The 18,562-nt window shown below is 38.1% G+C and overlaps 2 protein-coding genes across 4 annotated transcripts; one reads left to right on the top strand and one right to left on the bottom strand.

The window, feature by feature from the left end:
* Positions 1-1,327: 1,327 nt before the first annotated feature.
* On the top strand, positions 1,328-7,403 carry RSRP1 (arginine and serine rich protein 1). Its single transcript, XM_087970634.1, is given in 6 exon segments — positions 1,328-1,521; positions 2,903-2,961; positions 3,474-4,055; positions 4,432-4,556; positions 7,085-7,213; positions 7,216-7,403. Coding segments are annotated over 6 exon segments (996 nt in total). The 5' UTR covers positions 1,328-1,468; the 3' UTR covers positions 7,264-7,403.
* Positions 7,404-9,534: 2,131 nt separating this feature from the next.
* Positions 9,535-17,815, bottom strand: SYF2 (SYF2 pre-mRNA splicing factor). 3 transcript variants are annotated; one of them, XM_087970613.1, is made up of 7 exons: positions 17,694-17,815; positions 15,816-15,917; positions 14,578-14,703; positions 13,349-13,466; positions 12,220-12,310; positions 11,419-11,517; positions 9,535-11,003 (listed from the first exon to the last, which is right to left on the bottom strand). In XM_087970613.1, exons 1-7 carry the CDS (start codon positions 17,796-17,798, stop codon positions 10,838-10,840), a joined length of 807 nt encoding a protein of 268 aa, XP_087826739.1. In that variant the 5' UTR covers positions 17,799-17,815; the 3' UTR covers positions 9,535-10,837. The 3 variants fall into 3 exon arrangements, with proteins under 3 accessions (XP_087826739.1, XP_087826741.1, XP_087826740.1); XM_087970615.1 differs by having other exon boundaries at positions 15,816-15,946; positions 17,694-17,760; XM_087970614.1 differs by having other exon boundaries at positions 17,595-17,746.
* Positions 17,816-18,562: the final 747 nt, after the last annotated feature.

Here is an 18,562-nt window from a genome sequence, read left to right as displayed (position 1 = left end):
ACGGAGGGCGGGAGCGATTTGGTAGCGGGTAAGTGGGCTGCGCTGGCGCTCTACCGAAAACGGTGATGCCTGTGTTTTGAATCTTTTTAAAAATCGAAACAACTATTCTGTTATGTCAAGGTCATTTATTTAGCATATGGCAAATACATGGACTTATGATGGTTCAAATGTTGATGTCCAGTCCACCTATCCATTCAAGGACAGGGTGGTCTATGTCAGAGGTCTCTATCCTTGGCAACTTTAAGACTTGTGGACTTCAACTCCCAGAATTCCTCAGCCAGCAAAGCTGGCTGAGGAATTCTGGGAGTTGAAGTCCACAAGTCTTAAAGTTGCCAAGGTTGGAGATCCCTGGTCTATATTGAAAAAAAATATCAGACATTGGGCCTGTGTCAAGGTCAAATCTAGCACGGGAGGCAAAACTCTGGCATTTTAAAAAGAAGTGGCAATTGCCCCCACGACTGCTTTTTATGCTTAAGAATGAGGCAAGGTGGAAAGTGCAAATCATGAGAATGTTTCTGAAAGATTCTCGATTTCTAATTCCCTAGGAAGTACATACATTGCAAGTCGATTTGTGTAGGTTTACTTTTTTTCCCTGTAAGGTAATCAAATGTATCATAAATACAGTTGCCAGTTGCCAAGTGTCCGAATTTTAATCGTGACAATGGGGAGGCTGCAAACAGTCACAAGGGTGAAAAAAAGGTCATAATTTGTCAGGACTTTGAACTTTGAATTGTCGCTAAGTGAACTGATGTAAGTTGAGGTCTACCGGTACAGCACAATACAGGTAGTCCTCGAATTACGACAACTGAGCCCAAAATTTATGTTGCTAAGTGAAACATTTGTTAAGTGAATTTTGCCCCCATTTTACGACTTCTAGCCACCGTTGTTAAGTGAATCATTCCATTTGCTAAGTTAGTAACCTGGTTGTTAAGTGAATCTGGATTCTCCACTGACTTTGCTTGTCAGAAGGTCGCAAAAGGGGATCCCATGACCCTGGGACCGTCATAAATATGAATCAGTCGCCGAGCATGGTGAGTTTTGATCATGTGACCTGCAATGGTCATAATTGTGAAAAAGGGTCCATAAGTCACTTCTTTCAGTGCCACTGTAACTTTGAACGTGTTGTAAGTGAAGAATACCTGGGCACAGTTTAGGGGAGCAGAACCCTGTTTCTATGGTGACAATCCAGGCCACGCCCACACTGTAGTACGCATGCGCAATGACGCCATTGCCATTCAACGGGCGCCAGGCTATTCTGGAAGCTTCTGGTTCCTTCAGTCGGAGCCGGGCGCTCGAAGGAAGCGGTTTCTTTGGCGGTTGCAACTAACGGAGAGCTAATTATTTTCTCCTCGGGAGTCGCGAGCCGAGCAGCCGAGCTGGCTTTTCTTAACCTATTTCGTCGTTGGCGTGAGGAATTCGGAGTGTTTCTTCTTTCAGGCGTTTCCTCGCCTCGCCTTTTTTTGCTCTAATGGCGGTGACTAAGGAAGCCGAGCTCTCCCCTCAGGGACCTCCGCGGAGCCAGTAAGTCCTTATTCGGCTTTTTTTTTTAATTGAATGTTGGATCTAAAAAAAAATGTTCTGCTTTGGACGGGCGGCGGCACGAAGGCTAAATTCACACAGTTAACCCTGATTTAACCGCGCTGATCCTTCCCCTCCTGAGATATTAACGCTACACCTAAAGGCCTGAGGGAGGAGGTATCGGGTGTCCACCTCACTCCAAGAAACTGCAGGGCGCCCATTTCGCAGCATTAAGATGATCGTGTCGAAGTACTGAAGAGAGGAGAGTTTGCTCACCCTTAGTTATTGCCTGTTGTTGTTTATGGCGGTGTGTGTGTGTGTGTGAGGTAAGCTTGCCCTGGGTTCCCCTTTGAGCAGCCTTGTCTGCAAAAATCGGCCGAAGCTGCTCGAAGTGTGTAGAAATCCGTATTGGGTCTCCCTTCGTTAAAATCTGCTCGCAAAGTCCACCCTTTCCGCGTTGCCCTTGATTTGTTTTGTAAAATCTTTCTGTACTCACCATTGGCCGTAAAATTCAATTCGGTTCTGAAAATTTTATTCGGAAATCCTGTATCAAAGCTGTTTTCGGAAAAATAAGCGCAGATTGCTTTTGGTTTGTACAGAAATTGTATACCCGATTTCTGCTGCTATCAGGTTTTAATGGGCAAATTACAGATTTTTTTTTAAAATTTGTGGTTAAACAAAAAGACTTAATTTCTTCCTATCTTTCCTTTGTTGTAGTCCTGTCATTATTTGGCTATAAACTTGAAGTTGGATTGAGTTTGTAACAGTGCAGTCTACTCCTTGTTTTTTAAACTCCTTCTGGTCTTGGGTCTTTTTTCCCCTAATGCGTTTGTTTAAAATCATAGCCAAAGGCATAGAGGATATTTACAATAACCAAAGATAGAGTAAGTATTGCTAAACTGTGGGGCAAGAGCGAGGGAGAAATGGTTAAATTCTAACGACCCAGCACTCTAAGTTGCACCTTAGCCACAGGGAAATTAAGAGCCACCTAGCTGGCCAAAAGTTTAATATATGAAATGTACTGATTGGGATTGCATCTCTCTCCTGGCTGCTTTGTGGTTCAGTGTTGTGCAGACTGATTAACATGGCTTGGTATACTGTGCGAATTTTGGTATCCTTTTAATTTAATAAATTAATTAAAATGAATATTGCTGGTGGATGACAGATGAATTGGCTGAACATAATTGATTTCCCCCCATGTACTGTTTACTATAGTACCTCAAGATGTGCTTGAATATGTGTTATTTTACAGGGCATTTCATTGCAAACTACAGTACTTATGAAATAAACCTCAGTATTCTGTCACTAGGAAAAATACTGATGTTTTTGCATCAGGAAAAGTTGATCTAGTTATAAATTTGATTGTGAATCTTGAAACTTACAGGAGTCCTCACCAAATCAATGGAAGTTGCAAGAGGAAAGAGATTTCTGTGGCACTTAATGGTAATTTCTTTTCAACAATGAATTGGTTTATGTTTAGTTAATGTTTTATAGCTAGGAATTTATAGTTGTCTGAAATTCTGAGATAGAGGAAAAGAGCAGGGTACAATCTTTCTAAATATGCATCAGATTTATTAAAAATGATGAAAGTGAAAATAAGGAAAACAGATTTATAGAAGGAAAGACTTGTTTATAGTTGTGTTTATAGTAGGATAGATTCCATAGCAATGATGTGTGTTCCTAAAAAACTAAAATGGCAGTTACGTAACAGCTGCATTTTGACTATGCAGATAGACTCTTAATCTACTGAAACAGGTGTCTGAGTAAATTGCTTAGGCTTGTCTCCTAAATACTTGATTATTGCTAGGATTTGAATAAAGTTGGAAAATAGTTCTAGTGATGTTTATAAAATGGAATATGAAATAAGGCAGTTCAGAAAGACCATAAGTAATAGAAGAAATGTAAGTTTACGTTGTTGAGGTTTTCTAAAATATGTTTTTTTTTTCAATCCAAAGTATTTGGGACTGGACAGCAGACTGCAGAAGGGGCATGTTCTAAAATTTCTGAAAAGCAGAAAGTGAGCAAGACAACAGATGAGATGATAGGCTTCATGGATGATTTGACTCTGAGCTCACCTAAAGGGAGATCTCTGTCATGTTCAAGGAGCAGCTGTAGCAAGCGATCCTCCTCAGTATCATCTAATGATTCACCTTACAGTTCAAGTATTTCATCTTCCTCCACAAGCTGGAGTAGATCAAGGAGCAGATCAAGATCACATGCAAAAAGGATTTGTTCTCGGAGATCCAGAGGAGTATTCAGAGGATACTCAAGATCTTATTCCAGGAGTCATTCAAGATCACACGATTACAGATACCGGGAAGGATCCCATTTTAGATATTATAGAAGACATCCTAGCTCACATCCAATATATCAATCACGGAGTAGATCTCCTGTTAGATCATACTATCACAGGTGTTACTCCAGAAGTAACTCAAGAAGCTGAGGATACTATGGGTTTGGAAGAACAGTATGTCCTGAAGTTTATAGAAGGTGGAGAAACTGCTCTCGAACAAGACCTCTTCACTTGACAGAAAAAGGTATTCCGGGGGGAAAATATTGGGTTGTCAAAGTATTCCAAAATTCTTTGGAAAATTCTTTGTCCAGATATGAAAATGGCAATGTTTGAAGCGTCTTACAGTGTATCTTACAAATAATGGCAAATCTTGGAAAAAAATAAATACATTGGATGCCTTGTAATTGAGTGAATGATGTTAGATATCTGCCTTCAAATTACAGTGCAATTGTTGAATTATTGGCTGGTTTTGAAAGTCATTGCATTGAGTTTCTTAAAGAAATAATAGAACACTAAATTAAAGCTGATGAGGGAATGGTGGTGCCTTTTGGTAAGTATGGGGGCAGGGGTAAAACTGATCTCTGAGAAATTTGTGTTTTTTAAACAAATTCTTTCTATAGAAAAGAGAAACCCTAACCCTAATGCAGCTAAAACCTTTGGGGAAAAAATTGTCCCACCAGCCAGTTTAAAAATTGACACCAAAACCAATGAAAATGGAAATCCAAAAGAGAACTTAGATTTTAAGGTAAACATAAAATATATTTTCAAATAATGAAAGCTTTGTAAGAGTCCCTTGAAAAAATCTTGCATTATTTCATAGTTGGAAAATAAGCTTTTTGAAAACTGAGTTGTGGAATTTGTTAACAAATTTTGGTTACCAAATCTTTACTATGTAATCTTGAAATCACCCAACTTCTGATTTTTTAAAAAATAATCCTATTAATAAAAGTAAATATTTTTTAATCCTTCCATTTTTTCTTGTTAACCCAGTCAAACTATATCAAATGGATTTTAAACTTTAAACAAAATATATATTTAAACTGTCATGGAACAATTTTTTTTCCAGAAATCCATTATCCAAACACAACACATTTTACATACTTTATTTCTGTCTTATAGAAATCAGACTTACAAAGAGATTATGGCTTAATAAGAAGCTGATGGAACATAAAAAGATTCAGGTCTATACAGTCTGTGTCTTGAGCACACTCTTGTACTGCAGCGAGTCTTGGACCCTTTATGCATGGCAGCAGGGGTGGGATAGGACAGGGTTAACTACTGGTTCGGGATATACCATGCACGCCTGTAAATCATCATTAAATCATCATTAGCACCTCTTTTCTTGTTTTTTTAACTACAGCTGTGCCTTGTTCAGCAGCTGAAGTTGAAAAATCAGGAAATAAAGATCAGGTTAGAGGCAGGGTGGGCAAAAACATCAGCAGACATAGAACTGGTTCTATGTCTGCTGCTCTTCAGAGCTACCAGTTCTACAGAGGTGGACAGAACCGGTAGAAACCCATCTCTGCATGGCAGTAGAGAAAGTTGAACACCTTTCATATGCACTGTCTCCAATGTATTCTTGGCATCACCTGGCATGACAAAGTTCCAAATAGCGCAGTCTTGGAACGTGCTAGAATTTCTAGCATGTATATACTATTGAAACAGTGACATCTATGCTGGCTTGGGCATGTTGTGAGGATGGCTGATGGTTGGATTCTGAAAGATCTGTATGGAGAATTAGTGCAGGGAAAGCACCCTAGAGGGAGACCACAGCTGCGATATAAGGACATACGCCAGAAGGATCTAAAGGCCTTGGGAATGGACATCAACAGCTGGGAAACCTTGACCTCTGATAGTTCAGCTTGGAGGCTAAAGACACAGCATGGCCTTCTTCAATTCGAAGAGACGCTAGTTCTGCATGCTGAAGCAAAGAGGCAGTCCCAGAACCAGCTAAATCTGAGGGCTAGACAGGAGACAGACTATCTGTCCTCAGTGTGGAAGGGATTGCCACTCGAATTGGCCTTTTTAGCCACACTAGATGCTGTTTTAGGACCTCTTTTCAGAGCACGATATCATAGTCTCTTGAGACTGAAGATGCCAATTCAAATTCAAAATAGAAATCATGAATATGGTCTGCAGTTCTGATGAAGAAAATCTGTTGGTAATTGATTATTGTTCTGGCTCATGGGAGGAGTTGGAAAACATTTATATAAAATTGAACAAATTAAGAATAAAATCTGTGATATTAGGTGGTATTAAAATATTCTACACGTTCCATTCCCATGTATTAAAAGACAAACTAACTGCCTATTTGAAAATATTTCCTCAATTCTTTAATAAGAAATAACAAAATGTAATTCTTAATGAAGAATTAATGGCAACCTTTCCATTAATCCATTTTGCAAAGAAACTAAAATTTATGAATGGGTATTGATCTTGAGCTAAATGTACTGAAAATAGCAAAGACTTGTCTACACTTGCTTCTTAATACCAATAATCTATCGGAAGCCTGATAGAAGTATTTTCAGATTAGCAATTGTAGTGTTTGTGTGTTAATCAAGAGACTAGACCACACCATTTGTTGAATTATTTAGGTGGCAGTAACTTAAAATGTAAATCTTCTTTCTAACAGACAAACAGAAGAGAAAAAAGGAATTGAGATGACATCTGTGATGAGGGGCATTACTCTTAGTCCTAACGTAAGTTCAGTTGTCTGAAAGCAAGAAACTGCTTAGCGATTTTAGTGTAGGATTATTTTGCAATCTTATACAGCCCAATTAAATTTTGGCAGAGTTGTTCCCAAGTTATCATGCAGGGAATTGTCATATTCCAACCACTTGTCTGGGATGGAATAAGGTCTCCTGCTTGAGCAGGGATTTAGACTAGAAGCCCTCCAAGGTACCTCCCAACTCCTTATTTTGTTGTTATCCTGTCACCTTTAATTCAAAACCATGCAAAGTATATTCCTAGTATAGGGGAAACTTAATTTCTTCATGGCTATTATGAATATTAAGAAAAGCAAAGTACTTAAGTTCATATGGAATTGATTTGTGAGTTTGCATTTTATTTTGTTCATGTAATTTCTGTGAAACTTAGTACTTTTGTACATCCTTAGGAAGAATTGTAGTTTTAGGATACTGTAGGAATATCCCTAAATATCCTAACAATCCAATATTTTATTATGCTACGTGTAAGAATAAACACATTTGCTTGAATAATGATTGACTTATGACAGTGACAAATGCTGACTTACTCTAATTTTCTATTTTTTAGAATATAATGCCAAGGCCACTGACCCTGAAATCAGCAAGTCTGCTTTGTAAAAACCCGGTAGTATCCCCAACAAGAGAAGAGAAAAAGGGCTCTGTTGGCCAGTGGATTCCTGTTAAGAATGAAGAAAATAGAGTTTCATAATTTTTTTACCTGAAAGTACAACTTTCAGAGCACGCTAGTAGTTCTGTTCTGGTTAATAGCATCTGAAATCCAAAATATCTCATATTTGAGATTTAAATGTAGGTTACCTCATTTGAAACTAGAATTTGTTTTGCAGATAGAAAATGGAATATACAGACCAAGTGAATGCAGGTAGGATTTTTTTTCTGTAAATTTTGCTTTTTGACTGAAATAGATTATGTCACAAACAGGAATATCTTACTGATAGATTTTAGTGTGTAATATATGTAACATAACAAATGAAGGTTTCTTCATTTTATAATTTTCATTTTATACTTTTTGTTAAGCACTTTTAAACTGTTATGTATGGCTCCTGTTGGTAATTCATTTTACCTATGTAGTTAATGTTTTGCTTTAACAATTGTACTTACTTATTGCAGTAAGTACAAAGACAACAAAAGATACATTAGTGAGGTTCTAGTATTTTCATATTAATCCTTGCCTGTTATCAACACTCCATAAATTACTCTCCTTGCAACAATTGTAAGAAAAATTTCTAAAGTTCTTATTTAGCTGTGAATAAGCTTGACACAAACATTTAAAGAAGTCATGCTTCAAGCAGAAAGGGCTGGGCAGAGCAAATTTAGGTAATATGCTGTTGATTGTTTTTTACTTAATTTCATAGCTTGTGTAAATATTGTACTATAGCCAAATGTTTTGAACTGTATGACATTACAATGGTATTCAAGAAAAAAATGGCATTCAAAATTAGTGAAGGATGAATTTGTATAAGCTGCATATTTTCTGCCATTTTCATAAAAATCTGTAATAAAGAATTTCAAATAAACTGAATATTCTGTGGAAATGTACTGTTTTTATTCAAAGGAACAAAGACATGCAAAAATAGCTATTTTAGCAAATTACATATTTGATTAGATTCTTTTGTCTGAAATATAAAAGATCCAAGTAGTATATGAGTAGAGATGGATTACCTATAAACTATTGGTGAGCCTCCTGGAATGTTTGCCATCCATTGAACAGACTGGTTTGGAATTATCCTGTCTGCTTTTGTGTTAAGGGGTACAATGGATACTTTAGAGCAGAAGTATAATGTATTAGAAGTACCACTTGAAACTTCCAAATCAGTCCACAGAGAGTTTAAAAGGAGCAAAATGAATGTTAACAATTTTTGGAGTCGCTGGGTACCTGTTTATCCTTGCAAGTACCCAAATAAGGCATATCTACAAATTTAGTTTCATCTGCTTAAATGATATTGCCAACTGCAAGATGGTGCTGGAAGAAAGTATGTAGAAATGTTTCTTCTCTTTGCTAGAAGATTAAAATGAAAATAGCTTTGTCCTGTGTACAGTTGCCCTTCATCAGTAAATAAAGGATCCAAGTTATTGTCTGGAGATAAACTTGCAACCTTTGTAATAAAGAATTGCAATACTAAATTAGAAATGCTCTTGAATGGGTTATAAATCAGAACTCATTTTATTGGAGATATTGGATATTTAACTATATTCCCAAATGCTGAGAAAGGAAACTTACTGCAAATAGTATTAAAGATTTTTACAACTCTGTTGCACATAAATTGATCAGAAACCTGTATGGTGACAGGTAACTAATGAATTCTGAATTAACAGTTGTGATATTTTACAAACATGAAGGTAGATACAAAAATGATAAAACAGCTATCTTTAATCATGCTGAGCACATCCTCATGACTTCCCCCAAGGGGGGGGGGGGGGGGGGGGGGGGGGGGGGGGGGGGGGGGGGGGGGGGGGGGGGGGGGGGGGGGGGGGGGGGGGGGGGTTTTCATTAATTAATCTTAGAAAATTAACATATACCTAGGCAATTTGGTGATCAAGCTTGTCCTTTGTTTGGAAGCTTTCTTCATTAAAGTGGAAGTCTTCAAAACATTGAATTCATTCGCCTTTAGGAGCCTATAAAGATCTTCCCAAACTCTATCCAGGCCTGAATTATTTTCTTGTCCCAGAGTAGGAGTGGACTTTTCTTGCATTAGATGTAAGATGCTATTGACAGAATGCAAGCAGTAGGCCAAGATGGAGAGAAGAGACTTCAGAACCTAGCCCCAAGCTCTGTAAAGGCAAGCCAGCCCAGTCCTCCAATTGCATCAGCCAAGTATTCTGTACCACCTTCAGTTTTGGAACCAACTCCAATGGCAGTAAAGTCATATGTTACCACAAATAATTGGGTATACAGCCCTAGAAACTCCAGAGGAAATGGACTCTTAATTCCCCCACTGACAGTTTACTTACTAGCATCCACACTGTCTAGCAAATTGAACTCCCCCCACCCCCCCAGCCTTTTCAGCAATGTACCAATTATTACCGGCAACAGCAATTTCAGGAAGGCAAGAGGGTTATCTCAATTGCCAGGGCTAGAAGCTATAATGAGCACCATATGCTGGTGGGATTCCTGCCTAATTTGGCAGCTCAGCTGGCAACAAGCAGAAAAGAGCAAGCATATTGAGGCAGCACCTCATTCCAACAAGCACAAGAACATTTGGAGGGAGGAAAAGCTTCAATGCCATTTTACAGACTGAGTTGTTTTAAGAATTGAACATTAAGGAAATTTACAAGGCTACATCAACTTGCAAGGCCTAAAAGGAGGAAGGTAACCCTGAACAGCAGCCAATTGTTGGGGATACTGTGTGCCACCATTAACCCAGGCACAAATGCCTTTTACACATCTGACACCTGATGTAACAGAATAATAAAACAACCAATTATGCCATCTTGATGAAACAATTTGTTATAAAGGTATCCTCTGGTTACAATAGTAATTTGAGTGGAATTACCAATAATGACAGTCAATAAGCATGATATATGAATGCATTACTTAGTGACAGCAATCTCCATTGCTGCTGTAACCTGAGGACTGTAAGGGTGATTAAGTGGAAAGAGTTGAGTACCAAGTAAGGATTATGAGGGGATGGAAAGATGCTGTGGGTGGGAAACAGGATGGATAGCAAGTGGGTGCTGGGAAATTGGGGGAGTGTGGCACTATGGAGATCCCTGAACAAGCAGTCATATGTTGAAGATTACCTGTATAAACAATATTACACACGTTTCTAAAGATAATATTTAAGGAGCTTTCTAACCCAGCCTTTTTTTGTGTACAAAAGCCAAGACTACTTTGGATATGTTTTGTGCATCTGTCTGAATTATGTTTCATTACTTTTTGGGGCTTCCCACTAATTGTGTTATAAACCAGATGCTCGTTAAGCAGACATAACATATCAAAAGTGTTTTAAATTAAAACAGATTTATATGCTATGGCTCTTAGTTTAATCAAACTACCAAAATTAACTATCAACTAACACAATTGTAATGGTTTTCAAATAAACCACAGGTACATTAAAAAATCTGGATTTGTGATTTAACATTTTCATCTTCATTAAAAAAACAAAAATGAAATAACAATTGGCTCACCAACCAAAACTTCAAATACTTTGGTTTTCTACAATTACATAATTGTTAAAACTTTTCTAACATACCCTTTGAGAGAAGGAGTACTATAGAACATGTTTGCAAGGTGTATTTTGCACATGAAGGTTTTAAAGAAGCCAAACTGAGAAAGCAAGGCCAACCTCCTGAACTTTTTGGTCTATACAGCTGTCCCTCTTTCCAAATTCTGTTTAATTTCTGCAGTGTATTTCCCGTAGAACCTCTCAGCCTTCTTATTGAACTTGGCATTCCGCTCATTAATGTAGTCAATATCTGCATCGTCATTGTAAGAACGTCTCCGGCTGTATTTTTCACGTTTTTGAATTCTGAAAGAGAAACCGAAATAGTCAGCCTATGTTCGTATATATATCTTGAATTCATATTTTAATGAGGTACTGGGTGTTTTTCATTTGAAGACAGTAATATATTTTTTTCCCCTTGTATATTCAGCTAATGGAGTCAAGGGGAATAAAAAAACTCCATTAATCCACTCCAAAGCAAATCAATCTCTGGGTTCTATAGTTAATATAATTACTTAGAATCATTTAAAAGGGGCAAAGCCTTGTCTGATAATTATATTATTTGGAAAATAAATAGGAAAGAAAATGAGATTGACTCTAAGTACAAAGTGCTTAAATAATGCAATCTGAAATAAAACTTCAGCAGGAGGTCTATGATAAACACATATACAAGATGCTTAATAAATTTAAACATGCAGTTCATTATGAATATGGCACTCACTGTTTTTCAAGATCTGAAACCATTTTGTCAACGCCTTCTTTGGAGGGCACATGAGTTCCATGGAGTAAACTATTTGAAGTTGGAAAAAAATCTTCACCACTGAAGGAGAAAATGAATGTTAACAGTAACATTTTTGTGAAATTTCTCTAGCTCAGAAATTTGGGACAAAAAAATATTAATCTAACCCATTACAGTAGTGCTGATTAAGAGTCTGTACTCTAATTCCATATCGGTAATCTTTTCAACTTTTCTCATTCTCTTTAACCAAAATTGAACCAAGTAGATGGAACTTTACCCCTCTACTTTAATGCCAGCTGTGCAAAATTATTTAGAGGTAGTCCTTGACTTAGGACTGGTCATTTAGTGTCTGTTCAAAATTATAATGTAGCCTGAAAAAGCTTATACCCAGATTTATCAACCTCACATGCACACGTCACATTTTGGGCCACCAGCCGCATTTATGGACGTTTGCAGTGTCTTCTTGTCATGGGGCCATGATATATATTTTTGCCAGAAACCACTATTTCTAATTTGCAGCAAAAAACATCTTATAACAAACAATGGGTTTGCTTAATGACTGCGGCATTCGAAATGCAATGTGCACAATCACATGGTAGCCTGGTTTATAACCATCATGACTTATGATCAAAATTGCAGGCTCAATTACCTTCCTAAGTCATGGAGTACCTGTGTTCTAATTCATATGCCTTTGGAAATGATCTCATTTGTAAATATTCGTTCTAGATCCTTCTACCACATCATCATCATCATCAACAACAACCTGTGAACAAAATTACTTGCCTTTCTTCTCTTAATTGTTCATACTTTTCCAGATCAGGTTTAATTTGCTTGGTCAACCGCTGATACTGACGTAATTGAGCAGCTGCATAGTCTATGGAGCAAAGAAATTAGCTTAATGAACAATAAACTTTTACTAAATAGGGCAACCTTATCTCAGCAATATTGTTATTCCCCCACCACCACAATGATAAATAAGTTTGTGTAACCTCTTTCTTAGGAATAAGATGAAGAATATTTAAAAGATGAAATCATGGCAACTGGACCAAGTTTATTAAACAGATGTTTTGTTACTCATCCAAGTAAGTTCTTCAGTCAAAATGATTTTTTTTGTTTAGGTTAGGCACAGAGTCGGAAAGTCCTTGGAATATACTAACTCTGCCAGACTGACTGCAGCGGGATTTCTCCTCAAAATGAAATTCAATATGTAAATAATGCTCTTCATTTACATACTGCATTTCATTTTGAGAAGAAACTCCTTGCAGTCTGGCAGAGTTAGTACATTCCAACTTTCTGACACTATACCTAACCAAAAAATTTTCATTTTGATTAAAGAAGTTACTTGGATGAGTAACGAAATCTCTCAGCTTAATAAACTTTGGTCCAGTTGCCATGATTTAACCTCTTTAGATACTTTTGGCCTGCATGATTGAGTCTTCATTTACATACAGAAGAATAAATAATAAATAAAGATGCTTTGATGGACAAGTATCTCTGACAATCTTCCCACTTTGGCTGTGTAACCACAATCAATTCTGCAAATGTTTTATGATCCCCTTCCAATTTTTTTATGACCCACAGGGCCAAATACTATAGAACAGTGATGGCTAACCTTTTCGGCACTGAGTGCCCAAAGCGCACACACATGCATCCCCAAAATGCAATACACACGTGCTCCCCATGTGGCTCACTCCCCACACATCCATGGCAGAGATCCGAAGACCAGCTGGCAGGGGGGAGGTGTGCATGCACGGTGGAGCTGAGATGGGTGACGGCTCGCATGTCCAGAGAGGGCTCTGCGTGCCACCTCTGGCATGCTTGCCATAGGTTTGCCATCATGGCTATAGAAGAACCCGTTATGGGCCATGGTGTACAACATGTATTTGAAAACAGTAAGGATCATTCCCCCTACCTGAAAACCCAAGATCAGGATTTCTCTTCTTTCTTTTCCTTTCAAAGCGTTCTGCATCTTCTGCACTTACTTCTAGCAGCTTTACTCTCTCATAATCTTCCCCTTTCAGCAGGCATTCCTAGTATATAGTAAACTCATTTTAATAATTTAAAACACAGATCCTCAAAACAATATTCCTCTATGAGCTAAAATTTATATTTTACACTTCCTTATAAAATTAGTCTTCATCTGAATTATACATGATCTGCTGTTGATTTCTCTTTCTGATAGGGCTATATCCATAATTCCAACCTCTTTTGACAGTGTTCTAGATTAGAACATCCTGACAAAAGGAATGAATTATGAAACCCCTTGTTTAAATCCTGCCTAATTCAAAGACTCACTGAGTGGACTGTTGCAAGCACATGGCACAAAAGAATATCAGTTTCCTTGAAATCACAAATGCATGCTAATGTTATATTAGAAATTCTAAAAAATATTATGCGAACTGTGGTTTTACTCATTTGGCGAAGGGTTATAAAATCTCATTTTTTGGAACAGAATTTTGGTCTTTCAGAAGCTACGTTTGGCCCTTCCACTTAAAACATAAAAATATCTTTGATAGAATTATTTCGAGAGTTATTAATGTATATCACATGTTTTGTGCACTAATGCAGGGCTATATTTGGATGCCAGTATTTTCCAGTAACGGTGCAAGTATTGTATCCAGGGGTGGGATGCAAATATTTTTACTACCAGTTCTGTGGGCGTGGCTAGATGGGCGTGGCCATGTGACTGGGTGGGTGTGGCTTCTTTTTTTGCAACACACACACACACCATTTTTGGGGCTCCTGCGGCCTCAGGAAAGCCTCCTGGGTGAAACAGTAAGACAGAGAGGGGGATCCCGGCACACAGCTGATCGTCAGAACAGCTGATCATCAGGAGGGGGGAAAAAACCTTAAGGAGTGACTGGGCGGGGGAGAATGCAATCAGCGATGTTGGGCATGTGCGTGATGTGCAAGATAAGGGCTGACTGGACGGGGAGGGGAGGGCGGAGAGGGGCGGGGCCAGCCAGGGGCATGATTTGCTGGTTCTCCAAACTGCACAGAATCATAACAACCGGTTCTATAGAACCATCCTAACCAGCAGAATCCCACCCGATTGTATCTATCATTGCTCATTTCTAATATAACCCAGTGAAAAAACAGTAACCGTAGGGACTTCTTCTAACTGTTTTTTTGCTTGTTTACCTTTTTCTTTTCTTCCACTTTGAGTTCCCATTCTAAGCGAGCCTTTTTTGCTTCCCAGTTGGTTGGTAACTTCAGCCTTTTATCTTCTTCCACAACTTCCTGATGATTTAACTTACGGGCTTCATTCTTTTAAAAATAAACAAGAGATAACGTCTCCCATTTACCAGCGATTGATAAATTAGAAAATAGAAACAAATCGGGGATAAGCAGCAAAAAAATTAAGAAAGCTACAAACTTCACCAATAGTAAGAAAAACTCTACCAGTGAATTCTTGTGGCAATGCGAATAAAAATTGAAAAGCAGATCCTGCAGCTGAGGCTTATTAATCTGCTTATTGGTGGGCTGTTACTGCATAATAGTAATTGTTCTGGCTCTTACTGTCATTTAATACAACAAGCATTACCCGGGTGAAGAACATGGTGATTGAAGAACAACCCTTAAAGGCTGCCTACTACTGAAGATGGTGAGTGATGTTCTCCTTCTTGAGCTGATTAATTGCTAAAATTATGTGTTTTTAAAATACAGCCTGAAATTTTCAGTGGTTCCTGAAAGTGGAGTTTCAATGATTCATTGGCTCCAGGAAGGATAACTCCATCTGCCATTTTTTAGTAGCAGGCAATCAGTTTGTAAGTACAAGTTCTGATTTAAGAATTTGAGTTAAAGATGAATTTAGGAGCTCTTTCTTCACTCAGGCACTACCTGTAACATCATTCCTCAGCCTTGGTAATATAAAAACATTCATTTATCGCTGGTAATTCCAAGGACCTCAGATTACCTCTAATTATGGAGTTGTTCTTAAGATATTGACAATGTACTTCCAAAAATATGAGGTCAGCTCTTGTTTCCTATTATTTTCACTTTCAGGAATCCTGAAAAGATGCAGGCATGTAGTATCTCGGAAGATCAGTTTCCATGGTTGAGTCCTACTCCCAGTATTAAGACTGTACAAAATATTTCTTTTATTATTTATTTATCCCATTTATATGGATGCCTACATCAACAAGTGACTTTTGGTAGCAAACAGAATTAAAATAAAAACTATTACAAATTTTATGTCCTAAACTACCAATCTTTTTTTCTTCTCGCCCTCTCCAAGCCATTTTCTATCTTGCATGCTAAACTGTTGCTCCATAAATCTTGTACACTGTGCTATATAATTTAATTAAGTCTTACAAGGGTATGGCCCAGTAGATTTACTGTTCTGGGATTTGAATCCAAAAGTCACAAAGTAACCTTACCCTTTTCAAATGAAGCTCTCGGAATTTTCTAAGCCGTTCTTCTCTCTTTTGGGCAGCAGCTTCTTCAGCTGTCATCAGACTGTCTGAAGTGTTGGAAACCATCTGGAATATGTTTTTAAAATAATAATAATCTGGGATTGAGATAAAGGGTTATACAATACACTATGTATAAAAAGCAGTTTCACAATCAGGATCACCTACTAAATAAAACACTAAACATTTTTGTTACCATACTGATTTTAGCCACATTTCTTTTTAATTGATAGAGCCCATTTGTTACAGATTGGTTCTATTGCTTCTTGCATTTTAGCCCATGGTTGGCATACAGGCCTGACACTTTTAGGATCTGACTTGGTGGATATATGGGATTTTCACTGCTGTTATTGTCTATTTGTACTCGTCTAAAACCATGACCAAGATGTGTCTAATTTTGTCACTCAGGATCTGATACCTAATTTTGTATTTTCTAAGAGATCAAAAAGTTTAAGACAGAGGCTTAAATTTAAAAAAAAAATTAAGATTTAAAAAAATTTTTGGAGAATTTTTTTTTTTGGAGGGGGGGGGGGGGGGGGGGGGGGGGGGGGGGTGGGGGGGGGGGGGGGGGAGGGGGGGGGGGGGGTTTTTTTTTTTTTTTTTTCCCATCATTTCCTTAATTTTTTTTTTGGGTTAAAAAACATTGCATTTAGGGAGGGGCGGGGGGGTAATTACTGTCTTGAACTTTAGCAATATAGTACCAAGAGAAAATGAAAATACTTTCATAGTAAATTCTCTCTATCCATTACAATTAAAATACAGAAAGTGATCAAGGATGATAGAGTGGTTTGTCAAAACCGAAGAAAAAACCAATTATCCTTACTCACTCTCAACAATACAATGTTAATGATTATATAATATGTGTAGTATATCTATATAATATATAATGTTAACAATATAAGGGGAAATAGGTCAACCAGAGTAGGATCAGAGGGCTCCAAACATTGCAACTTTAAGACTTGTGGACTTCAACTCCCAGAATTCTCCAGCCAGCATAGCAGTCCACAAGTCTTAAAATTGCCAAGTTTGGGGACCCCTGAGTAAGATGGCTAGATTCAGTTACAGTGATGATGAAGTGAACCATTGGGAGTCTTGAAAGGACAGATTACAGACCAATCATGGATAAAATCTATGCAGTTGCTAGAAGTCAAAAACAACTTGATGGGTCCCAATCAACAAATCAATGGGCAAAATATCTCAACATGCAAGAGGAGAAGGGATGAGGCTACATGTAAAAAGGCTTTCCTCAACCAATTCTTAAATACAGGAGAAATGGAACTAAACTGATAATTTGTAGAATATTTTAAATTTACACTTTCAGCATCTACCTATTCACCCTACAGTATTAACAAAACAAAAAGAATGAGATTCTCTTTTTTTATCCCACTTTTGCACCATTAACTCTTCCCATCATCTGCTTTGACGGGTCTCTTTTCTACAAAGATCGAAAATTTTTATCTTTTAAAATTTAAAAGATAAAAATCCCGAAAAAATCCCTTTCAAGAGGCAGCCAGCCAGCCACCTCGGTGATCCCTGGCTAACACGTGCCATACGCCAAATAAAAATAAAATCTACTAAGATTAAGTTGTCTTCTAGGCATTGCTGAATTGCAGCTCACAGCAAGGCCGCTGGGGATGTTGGGAGTTATAGTTCAGCCCAGGTTTACCATCCCTGGCAACCGATTCAGAGCAGCCAAACCGAATCCCTTACTTCCCAAGATACAAGCAACCTTTCCCAACGCGGCACCTTGGGCTGTGCTTGGACTGAAGCTTTCGGTTGCAGTCCGGTGGCCAGATTGCCCTACAACGATCTCCTATCACTCTTCTAGCAACGCTCATCTCTCACCGTCTCATCCTCAGAGGCTCCTGTATCCACAGTAGTCGCCATCTTCTCGTCGTCGCGGTAAACATCCAGCACTTCCTGTTTCCGACTTCCGCCTCGTGATGTCATTGAGGACGCGAATGAAAACAGACCTCTGTCCCTCGAGGGGGGCCGAAATCGTTGACATTCGAGCAAGAGTCTCTATGTTTGGAGAAACCATCGAGATGCGTGCGCGAGCGGCTGCCATAGTGTTGGGAGGAGGGGTGGGAATTGAGCTGCAGCGCTTAAGTGGCCAGGCGGGGAATTACAATTTACCAAAGATAATAAACGTGAAGGAGGTACGTCAGAAAACAAACAAGGTTGAGGTAACATTTATCTCTTGGGAGCGAGTTTCTGTTATTTTGCAGAAACTTTCGAGGTTTCCTCAGCGCATTAAAGAGAGCTAAAGCCAGGGTTGACAAAAGAAAGAGAAACCTAACTTCCTTTATTTGATAATTTCTTTAATGTGCTGTTTCTCAACCTCAGCAAGTTTAAGATAGGTTCCAGATTTCCCCAGCCAGCATGTGAGATTTATTTCTCACTTTCCTCCAGGAGCTCAAGGTGGTTTATGTTGGGAAACAAACCATAGTTTAGTAGAATGCATATATCCATTTCCTACCCACTAACCATTTCTCTCTTTCAGAAAGTTAACTGATATCTTTAATATTCATGAGGTCAAAAATATTTCTCTTTGGTTAAACGTCCTACAGTAGATTAATAACCAAACAGTAAAATCCAGAAAAATCATTTTACCTGAGCTGCAGTTATTAAAATATCTCCTTATTTTCCAAGGCAGTGTTTTACATTTGATCCTATCAAGCACAAGTGTGTTCATTGTTCTAATAGTGGAAATC

The sequence above is a fragment of the Notechis scutatus genome, chromosome 8, assembly GCF_049901735.1.
Source record: "Notechis scutatus isolate UNSWTSFEM ecotype Mainland chromosome 8, rNotScu1.2, whole genome shotgun sequence".
NCBI classification, from domain to species: domain Eukaryota; kingdom Metazoa; phylum Chordata; class Lepidosauria; order Squamata; family Elapidae; genus Notechis; species Notechis scutatus.
Note: the sequence above shows the minus strand (reverse complement) of the source record. Positions and strands in the feature narration are given on the sequence as shown.

What these genes read in the sequence shown, in the direction of transcription:
- SYF2 (XM_087970613.1), bottom strand. Translation starts at nt 17,798, where the DNA reads ATGACATCACGAGGCGGAAGTCGGAAACAGGAAGTGCTGGATGTTTAC. An exon ending in AAGTGGAAGAAAAGAAAAAG is followed by an intron (nt 13,467 to 14,577) that starts GTAAACAAGCAA and finishes ACTATATACTAG; the next exon opens with GAATGCCTGCTGAAAGGGGA. An exon ending in TCCTGATCTTGGGTTTTCAG is followed by an intron (nt 12,311 to 13,348) that starts GTAGGGGGAATG and finishes TTTGCTCCATAG; the next exon opens with ACTATGCAGCTGCTCAATTA.